This window comes from Myzus persicae, unplaced genomic scaffold (assembly GCF_001856785.1).
Source record: "Myzus persicae strain clone G006 unplaced genomic scaffold, MPER_G0061.0, whole genome shotgun sequence".
Classification (NCBI taxonomy): domain Eukaryota; kingdom Metazoa; phylum Arthropoda; class Insecta; order Hemiptera; family Aphididae; genus Myzus; species Myzus persicae.
Window position 1 is genome coordinate 46,420 of NW_019101675.1, and position 11,621 is coordinate 58,040.

General features: G+C 38.6%; 1 protein-coding gene across 1 annotated transcript; it reads right to left on the reverse strand.

The window, feature by feature from the left end:
- Positions 1–626: 626 nt before the first annotated feature.
- LOC111030097 (RNA-binding protein MEX3B) lies at positions 627–8,043 on the reverse strand. The gene is made up of 3 exons (XM_022309441.1): positions 7,139–8,043; positions 2,547–2,779; positions 627–2,454 (listed from the first exon to the last, which is right to left on the reverse strand). Exons 1-3 carry the CDS (start codon positions 7,446–7,448, stop codon positions 1,780–1,782), a joined length of 1,218 nt encoding a protein of 405 aa, XP_022165133.1. The 5' UTR covers positions 7,449–8,043; the 3' UTR covers positions 627–1,779.
- Positions 8,044–11,621: the final 3,578 nt, after the last annotated feature.

Here is an 11,621-nt window from a genome sequence, read left to right on the forward strand (position 1 = left end):
TAAGTAGCCTAACTACATACTTAACAATGCAGTGGAGATGGGATAGGGCAATAATGATTAAGGGAGGGGTTATGGGCGGGGATATTTAATAAATAACAAAAATATACAATTTGTTTAAGTATAATATCTCTAGAAAACGAAAACTTTTTTTTGTTTTTTTTAAATAAATTTTTTCTTAAGAGTATTTAAATAGTTACGATATAACATTTCCTCATTCACTCTAAAAACCAAAATTACTACACAACATTATTTTAATATATAATATATATAAGAATAAGTATTTAGACATTAAATTAAGATTTATTTAATTATATTTATATATAAATATATTTAATATTATTTTAATGATGCTACATATCAAAATGTAAACAATTTTATTGGAAAAAATATCATTTTTTTCTTATTTTTACACGAAATGGCACATTTTAATGTTCAAGGTTCTTAAATTTGGCAATATTAGGACTTACATAATAAAATATTTGTCATTTTAGTTTAATGTATAAAAAAATTATAAATTATATTACACAAGTAGATATAAAATTTAGGACTATATTTTTGCATTGCCTTTAATGCACCACACACACACTCATGTTAAGATTTTACATTAACTATTATTATATGAGTCATTTTTATTTTCCTAATTTTCATCCAGTCTTTGTCTGACGAGTGGTGTTGGTGCTAATATATAACCTATTTTATAAATTTTATTCTACTCTACCATATGATTGTATTTTAGTTAAATTGAGCTTTAATTAGCTAGTAAAAAATGTCTAAATGTAAATAAGGTGTTCGAGATGGTGGGGTGTCGAGGTATAAGGGAAAATTGGCAGTTTAAATCACAGCCCGATCACCACACCTATACTATTAAAATGTGCCGCTTCGGAATGGAACAATTTTTTTAAATAATTTATAAAATATATATTTATATATTATATAGAAATTTTTCAATTATTTAATTGCGTAAAAAAAAAGAAAATGAATGAAAATAATATTAAAAATGACCATGGCTTATATGGATGTAAATTAAGCTTTGAATAATATATATTATATACCTTTTATATATAATAAAATTTATGTTACATATATTTGTAAAAACTTTGTGTAAACTGTGAAGAAAAAAAATTATTATATTTAGCACCAAGGTCCAAGGATGTTGGAGGTAGGTGCTGTTTATTTCTTTAAATGGTTTTTGTAAAAAAACTTAACAAGGGATATGTCAGTATACATTATTAAAATCTTACACAGTCGTGAGAAAAACTGAAACAAACTTTTAACATTTGTTCACAGTAATTGTGTTAAAAATCTAACACCTACAAAAAAAAAAAACTCAAAGAGAAAAATTTGTTGATAATAAATTATTAATCACTAACACTGGCAATATCATCTATATTAAATGTCATGTTTTCTGGCGAGAACATTCTAGTCACGACTTCTCATAGAGATCGTCGGTCAATTTTTGAGAAAAAAAAACTAAACAAATAACATATTTTATCAACAAAATACACAATAACCAAATGGATAATAATAAAAATTCTTTAAAAAGAATAATAATTTAATAATAATAATTAAATAAAAAAATGACTCGTTTTGTTATGTTCGTCAATTAAATCAATCAGCCTTCGATTGAATCCCTTTTTTTCGTTCCACTAAATAGAGCGATATAAATGTCGTGTTTACTATAATCTAAATTAAATACTAAATGTTTTGGATCTGTTTTTAGGAATCATTTAGGTACTAAATAAAAGGGATTTATTATGGTACTTTTTGTTTGTCCTTGGCTTAAGAGATGATGCGAATAGCTTGACGCGCAGGTATCTTACATACCGGACAATGAGAAAGTCCGTTTGAATCGCAAGCGCTTGATGCGCAATCCAAGCAGAATAAGTTGTGACCACATGGAATAAGAGCGGCGTCAATATCCCTCATGTGACACACTAAACAAGTCTTTTTAGCTGGCGGTGGAGATGTTGAACTTGCAGGCGATGGTCTGGACGATCCCATGAATCCCCAGAGGCCAACATTTTCAAACGACGGTGATTCTCCTCCAATTCCTTCATCTGACCATATGTTGTTTCCCAAGTCACCAAGTGCCGATACACCAGAACCGCATGAGCTTACTGAACCGGAGCTGCATCCTGAACTGCCGGATAAAATAGCTGGACCCATTGAGTCAGTAAGATCGAAAAGACCGGCCAATGGGTTAGGTTTGCAGAGGGAAGTTAGGGCAACACCATTCTCTTCATCACCCATGCCATTGCCAGTGCGCAGAGCTATATGTGCTTCAATTTCACGTTTGGCAGTTTCCACGCTGTCTGGCAGGCCGGTAACATCGAATACGGGTTCCTTGTCACGAGAAGGAGTTACAATGTATGTGCCAGTTTGATGTTGAATGCGTTTAATAGTCGCACCTTTGGGACCAACGACAAGACCGACAACTCTGTATGGTACTCTAACCTGCAAGTGCGGAAAAAAAACAATAGCCATTAGTGTCTACTCCCTTTCCCTGTTGTACACAGTCACACAGATAACACGTGAATTCAACATACCTGGATGGTGACGTGTCCGGGAACGCTGGGAGGTCCTGGCGGTGACAGAGTTCCAGCCATGTTCTTGCGAGAAGCTCTGATCTGCGAAAAATGTTCGGCCGCCGACAGTATCTCTTTCTTTGCCTTGGTCACGTCTTCCTTGCGTCCTGTCACTACAAATACGGGTTCTTCGCCACGCACCGGAGTCTTAATGTAAGTATTGGTCTTGGCACGCAGAGCCTTAATTTTGCAACCTGAACGAGAAAAAAAAAACTTGATTAAAATGTATCCCTGCTTCTACGCGAGCGTAACACATATTATTTCGTTAATGTTTTTTCACCCCCCACCCCATTCGTCCAAACGAAAGTCGCGTCATATCGATTTCATACTCGTCCTCGTAGTTACAAAATAAATTAATGAGGTGCATTATTACGACCGTCGGACGGGCGGCGCGCGTGTGATCGTGTCAGAGACGGTAGAGGCGAGGGAGGGGCCGTCGTTTAACAGTCTATCGGGAACCCGTGGTAAGCAGACGCCGCTCACCTTGATAGAGGCAGTTCAACCGGCGCGGCGCTTTGTCTCCAACCTCGCCAAACGACGGCTGGTGCACGCATTATTTAATAATAACAAAAAAAAACGTAATAATATATAATTATTTGAACCACCGCCGACACCATATCGTCGCATTGTGTGTGTGTGTGTTACTCAACTACTAACTACTGCCGCCTCCATTCACCCAACTACCCAACCACCCACCGATCACTTCATATTGGATGAAATTCGAGAAAAAGAACCCGATTTGTTGTGTTGTTGAATAATATGTACCAGATATAATATTATAATAAAAACGTGTAATATAATATTCTATCGAGACTTAACCGATATTCATCGAGGCGTTTGTTTTTATGACGGGGTACTGGTGTTGAAGGGGATCCGATTTTGCGCATAATTATCGAACACCCGTTTTCTTATTCAGTCACCGGAAATGAATATCGGACGAACAATCGTGTGCGTCCATATTCCAGGCGGGTTACCACGCCAGAGGTGATCGATAGAAATATATAAACACAACGAAACCCATGCCATGGTGAAAAAAAAGGGCTCGCTCGCTGCAAAGCGGTGGGGCGGAAAAGGAATTTATTTTTTCGGGTACCGAAAAGTTTGCCCTCGCCGTTTTTCGAGGGCGGGTATATGAAATTAAGAGGGGATGAGGGGTAGGCCGTACACATAACACTCGAGCGTCGGCGGTGGTGCCGAGAAAGCGGAGGGTAGGTGTCTGCGCGACGGGTTGAACGGCCTACACAAATCAATTCGCCGACGGTGTGGGGGTGAGCGGCGACAAAGGGGAGGCGTCCGGATCCCTGCGCGTCGCCGCCGCGCGAAACGCACGCACACGTGAGCTTCAATTTCGCCGGCGAACGACCGCTGCTGCCGCCGCCGACGAGGGGCGCGACGGCGGCGGCAGTATCCAAGGCAACAACATCCGTTGTCATGGGGAAGTATGTGTGCGCTGTGCAAAAAGGGGAAAGCGGCGGATGCGGAGTTTCCAGAGAAGTAATCTTCCACTCGTTCGCCCGTCGTCTTCGTAGGGGCGAGGGAAGGAAGAGGGTGTTTCGGGATTATATGCGACGGTGGCCGCCGGACGGTAGAGTAAAAGCAAAACACTACGACTACGTCTTCTTATAAACAAAATACAATATCAAATTATATACAATAACCATCAACGCAAGAAAAATATAAGCCTAGGGTCCTCCAGATAATAATAATATATTACAACAGTTCCACGAAAAAGATAATGACGAAACCACGCGGTCGCAAATCCGGTCGTAGACGTCGATAAAAATCGCTCGTTTATACTACTCGTTCGACATTTGGACGATTTTATTTAGTTTTGTAAGGTCAATACACACACATACGAGGCACAGGTGTAACACCTATCGATGTTGTTTTTATCGGCGCGTTTTGTTTTACCCTCGCCGCAAAGGGTTGACACACCCTAGCAGAACAATATTTACGGGGTAGATATGCGTTGACTATGGTGTGAGAGGAGTAGTGGAGGTGGCACACGGTCGGCCCAGACTGCAATATCGATTTCGTCTTGTGCACACGCGGCGGCGGACACGGACCGCTGCTAGTGGTGGGGTGCACGACCCCTTATACCACATTATACACGTGCCGTTTTTTCTAACAATCTCAAAACGCACGATCGTCTAGAAATTTTCACACGAGGTGCCAAAAATGTTCGCAAGACTTTCGTCGTAATTGACACAGCCACTGCGTCTATTATTACAGTATTATTATAATTTACGGCCGAATACAGACGACAATTTTATATATAAGCAGTGGTTCCCACCCACTTTTTATACGTTTTAAGAAAAAAACCAGTATCTGGTATTCTGACGAAAAATAAAGATTCGTCGGATTGTGTTTCTTTTATTATTTATTATTAATAAGGAATTCCTTTAAATGGGGAAAAAAATGTATTGTTGTTAAGGTACACGGTATATTCGGGTAGAAGAAAATACGGGTCTTCTCTTTCGCCGGCGGTACACTGAGGAGGTTATAATATATTATACGTAGAGGTTCGCAGTTCAAACACACACAGATCGGGTCGCACGGTTTAAACAGGTAGATGAAGAGAAGGAGGAACAGGTACACATAATATACAACACACACACAAAAAAGCATTGTGATCCCGAGCGAATGTGGTCCAACCCCACGGTGGGCAGCTGCCATTCTATATACCCGTCGGGGAAACGGTCTAATTTTTTTTTCATCTCGTTTCACGACCACCTGACTCTGAAGAATAAACGACGAGACGCGACCGACATTGCCCGACACGGGAAAAATATTATAAAAATCGATTTATTGTCATCGTCGTCGGGAGGAGGATTCACCGACACCACTACCACCAAAACCACCACCACCAGTCCCCCTGCCCACTCGTCGGGCATAGCCTACACACACACACAAACACGTCTTAATGTAATATAATATACACAAATATAAAATAAATTGCTGCGCTCCGGCGAGAGACACGACCACGTGGTTTACACGACGACCGATGTACGTTCATATTATACGACAACCTTGGGACGACCGATGTGATATTGTTGTCCGTTTGGCGGGAACACATTGTCCGTGTTTTATTAGACTGTTGTTTTTTCACGCACGCACGCACCCACGCGTCAACATACAGACTATGTTATGATATAGGCGAGCAATGCACACACTGTTGTGTACAAGGCGAATGTTTTGGCCGAAGACCGTGGCCTTGGTAACCACCGGCGCATTGGGTCAATGGTCCTGAGGGGGCCCCCTAATTAGCGTCGGCGGTCAGCGTCATCGTCGTCGACTGATTGATAAACGTCCGCTATTGGGAGTGGTGGGGGAGGGGGTATGTAGGTTCTAGGGTTGAAAACTCGCAACGGCGGTGCGAGACGATAAATCACGAAAAATCGTTTTTATTACCAAAACGAGACGGTTTATATTTTTTTCCTTTCTTTCTTTCTCGGTTTCTCTCCACCGGTTTCAAGGTTGTGCGAGAGCCGAAGTCTAACCGTCGTCGTCCGAGGTTATAAACGAAATGAAAAAAAAAACTCGAACGCCATCTGACATACACACACACACACGCGGAGCGAGCTCGCACACACGCAAGCAAACCCGGCACAACCGATTCGATATTGTTTGTGTCGTAATTGTGAGCGAGAGAGTGTGTGTAGACCACGAGGTCTTTACCCGGCAGCAGAACAGGAGGCGCCCCGACCGTTTCCTGCCAGCTGTCTCGCCGTGTGGAACGCGAACACACACACACACACACATACACGTAACCGACGACGACGACGAGAGGTGCTGCACCGCCGCCAGACGCTTTTGTTTAATGAAACTTGACGACCGGTTTCAACTCTTCGTCGTCGTCGTCGTCGTCGTCGTCGTTGTTATTATTGTTATTACGAGCGTGGTGGCATACCGCGGTACAGGATACCACCGCGGAGTGTGTGTGTGTGCATAGGGGCTACCGCCGGTGGATCGGATTGCCCTCGCCGCCCGCACGGAATTTGCGCGCGCAAAATCTTAACGACGGTAGCGATACATGAAAAACGGAAAAGACCAAGACCAACGTACAAGACGAATAATAATAATAACCTGTGAAAATAATATTTCCAACAGACCCACAACCGAATTAAATTGGACGATTATCACAGACCTATCGTTACTTCGTCATCGGACGGTAATCTCTCACTGTTATCTAGAATTCCGAATAACCGATGGACATTATTGTTGAGCCAACAGGTAGTCAGGCTAAAAATGAAACTGAAATACCCGGCGACGTAACGTATACGAATGTGTATGATAAGCCCCGATCGCCGGAATCCCCACCGGTTCCGAAAATAGACCCACGTGTGTGCGTGTGCGTATGCATGAATTATTGAAAACTATGTTAAAAATAAATAATAGGTAATAGGTACAAGTATTATAATATTAATATAATACGCGTACATACTATACATAAGAGTGCACAATACAAAACGATCCAATCAAAATAAATAGTAATAATAAGTCTTATAAATAGGTATGCTATAGTAGTATTAATAATAATTATGTTATATTACCTTGTCTGCCAACGATCTCGGCCACGTGTTCGGAACTGGGCACTGGTACGCATTCGGTCATGTTTTGGCTCTTCTTGTTCCTTGGTTCTTCCGGGAATCCGTGTGGAATGTAATTGGGTGCCATTGAGGATTGGTCCATGTTCTGGCCGCCGGACAGAGAGCTGTTGTCCACCTTCTGTTGTCGCTGTTCGCCGTTCATATACAACATACTGAGTTCCAGAGCTACTTGCAGGGCTCGAGTGTCTTCGATAACTTTGTTGTTGTGTTGGTTGGTCGAGAATTCCAGTTCAGAAAATAAGGTGGCTGGCATCTTTGTTGTTTCGACGAAACGACGGTTTGTGAGAAAAAATGTGTGGTTTTTAGAAAAATAAATTTCTACGTTAACTTGATAAAAGCGTTTTTTTTCCTTTGATAATCCGGTCGGCGAAAATCGGTAGGTATATTAATGTAATTTACGTTAAATTCGTATACTCGTAGCGTGACACGCGCGAATTACATGTGCGTTGCGGCAGAAAAGATAATTTTTCAAAAATCAAAAAAAAAACAAATACTCGCTCGTACAGTCGTATATTGTAATAGTTATACAAATAAAAAAAGAATTTACGTTCAAATTTTTATAGTCGGGCGGCAGTGGCAGCCGAGTACACGCTCGCCGGTCTGTGGTCCGTTGTCCGTGTGGTACGTTAGTGTGTGGAGTCGACAAGACGCGAGATTTTACCGTACGTGTAAAAAATATTTGTTTATATATTTTAATAATATAGTTAAAAGTAGTGATTTTCGGCGCGCGTGTTTGTATGTACGGTGAGTGTACGACGACGGCGTCGACGACGAGTGCGCGTGATGAACGTGCGTGTGAACTCGAAGGACTGACTGAACGAACGATTTTCTAACGACTGCCGGTATGAGACGGGGTGGCTGTGCGCGTTTGCTTGCCGGGTTCGCGCGCGCCGCCGGCCGCTTTTTTTCCCGTGGTGCGGCGCGCGCGCGCGCGTGGTGGGGTGGCTACGCGTCGGCCGCGGGGTAGGGATGACATGCGGCGGCGGCGGCGGCCGGCCGGCGTCTTTGCTCTCCTCGCCGCCCCGCCGGTACCCGACCGCGCACCGACCCCCCTCTCAACCAAAGCAACCACCGCCGCCGCCGCCGCCGCTGCGTTTGAACGTCCCCTCCCCGTCAACCCCGCCACCCAGGCACCGATGTCGAGGAACGCACGAACCGGGGGGCCCTCCTCGACACCCGTCTTTCTCACGCACCGGTACAGCCGCCGTCGCCGAAACACCGGCCGGTCGACCACGTGATTTTTTTTCCCCCTCGAAAAGAAGAAAATAAATCGGAACATAGCCCGTACGTTAAATAACGCGTCGTTATTATTATTATTATTATTACTATTATTATTATTATTATCGTTATTATTGTGAATAGGTATTTTTGAATATTTTTGAAAATTGTATTTTAATAATTCCGTTGAATGAAAGCGATTTCCGACGAAATCATCGGTTTTCGGTCGTCCGAGGAGGGAGGGAGGTGACGAGGGGGTGTGATACCTACGACGAAATTGTTAACGAAAAGAACAAAAATCAATACCACCGCCGCCACCACTGTGTTATTCTTATCGCCCCTCACTCCTCGCCACAGGTATATTTGCACATGGATTTGAGTTACCGGTGCGAATGATTTGAAATATTAATAATAATGCTAAGGTAATATTATACGTTGTTGTTATTTCGTTACAATAATATTCATCACTACGTGGACTTTCCGTCGCACACCGACGACCCACCGCAGAAGCCAACGAATTAATATTATTTTATTAACACCATTATATAATATAATATTTTATAATAGTTTATTGTATTAACACGGGCGTCCGACTAGAAAATTTCGAAAGTCAAAAACCGTTGCGAGCCTCCGTGACCGTATTGTATTATAATTTATAATATATTATTGTCGTCAATGCCGACGAAACGGTATTAGGTGTACGATTTTTAAAAATAACGACTTATCGGTTCGCCTTCGCGCACAGGTTCGATGCGCGGGTATCGTCGTCTGCATTGTCGTACTCAAGATTATATTATTATTATAGGTACACATCAATAATTATTATCAGTCTTGTCGCTTAAATCTTTGGTAATTTACAATGTAAAAATACCATACCCGTTTGAATTGAAACAATCGCTGTATACGATTCCGACATTGAACTCTGCGTGTAAAAATTATATATATATAGGACATTTAGGTACACGGCAATATTACCAGAGTATTATGTGTAACATACTAACATAATATTATTGCATTATTGATATTTATTGTATTTAAAATATTTAAATAGTTAATTCATGATATTAAACATGCATGAAAATACTCTTCCTGTTGAAATGAGCAACCGGTATATTATACATTTACCAGCTCAAAATACTTGATTTTAGTCGTCGATTAACAAATATTATTCATACCCGTATTTAAAGCGAAAATCTTCATAATATTAGATTTTAAAATAATAAACCGTGTAAACTTTATAAATAGTTTCTACATACAACTAAAGTACAGCGCGAATCTTAAACATCCTTAACCGATTTTTATTTATATAATATTATTATAATACGTTGTTGGCATTGGTTCGGTTTTATATATTAAGTACTATTCAACTATATAATATTAATATATTATAACTATATTATATAACAATCTCAGATGGATACTATAATATTCCATAGTATATACTATGTACATTCTCAAATCCCTAAGCATCAAATGCATTAACTTAAAAACAAATATTTGATAACTGATATAGCTATCAAGCATTTATACGATACATTTAAAATGGCCAATACAGTGTTGTGTTTCCCAAATCTTGGTGAAGTATTTTGATGGAATATACTATTCTTTTTTGATAGTGTTTTGAATAGTGTAATTAATTAATATTAGATTGTATTATTTTTGTAATAGATTTAAGCACTGGTACTCCTTGTTCAAATAGTTTTATCTAAAAGAATACCGAACAGTATATTATTATTTATTACTTACAGTTTATCCAATATTTAATAGTTTATACTCATCATTTTCAATAATACTTACACGTTTGGGAAATTTAAAAAAAAAACGTACAAGTATTAGGTTGCCAATAATAAATTAATTTTCTTTGGTATTTCAAACACGTCGGCAATAACCTTTCTTGAATATTGTCTACACTTGGTGCCGAAGGGGAGGGTTAATGGAAATTAACTTAAATTAAAATGTGGAGTCTAGTTTCAAATAAGAATAATTGTTTTCCGTAACTCTTCAATATTTTTGTCAGGCGAGATCTAAAAACAAAGTGGTGGAAAATTCGTTAAAGAATCATATTACATTTGTAATTTTGCGTATTGCGTAGGTACGGTCTCAAATAAGTAATTCACGTGTCCACTGACGTTAACATTTATTTTGCATTTGCAATGACAATATTCAGATAAAAAACAAAATAAAATATTCATCTCAAATTTTTTAAGATCAATAGTTATAATATGTCCGGGAACGTTCTGATGAAAAACAACATCTGGATGGAAGTCGTGAATAAAATATTTGACATCTGATTGTTTTGTAGAAAGTTGAGTAAACACGTTTACTGGTTTACTTGTGTCAAATTAAAATACTAAAACAAAATTAAATTAGAATCTTACAGTAAGTATTAATATTTTAATATGACACAACTACAAGTTACATTTTAAATTATTGAAATCATATGAATTTCCAATAGTAGAAAAACGATAAAAATTTCTTTTAGCATCAATTACGACATAAAATAAACATAGTCTATAAATTATTATGAAATGTAAAATTACTATTATTATTGATCAATGGTGAATGGATCTATTGTTTATCATCAAACAAAACATTCCATATAAATGTATGATAAAAAGGAAAATAACTGTATTCTATAACCTATATATTTTTGCAGATTAATACAAATCTTACAATTTTATTTATATTTTAGAATAATAGCATGACACAAAATGACTAAAATATTTCAGTTTAAAAACATATCTTTTAATTTCATGCAACTATGCGAATTTTTCTATTTTTTATGGTAAGTAGTGATAAATAGGTTCCTATTTTATTTTACTCTGTACCGACTAATAAACATCTGTAACTATAAAGAAAATATAAAATATTTATTACGTAATTCATCATTTTTTTTTGTTTTTCTCCAAGCCAACATTTATTCATATTATTTTTCTTAATAAGATATTTACTATATTATATTATATACATTATTTATTTATTAATATTATACAAATTATATAAGTTAAAGTAGTTTTCTTGTTGTGTTATACGTAGCAGAAACATTATTTTTTAGTGATTTATATTATATAGATTCGTTTTAATTATTATTGCATTGATTGTCTTGTTATTCTGTGTGAAAAAATTTTTTTAGTTTTTTAAGTTTTTAAAATACATTTTATCATATACCTTTTTGCCAGTCCATTCAGGAAACGGTCGTAAAAAATGT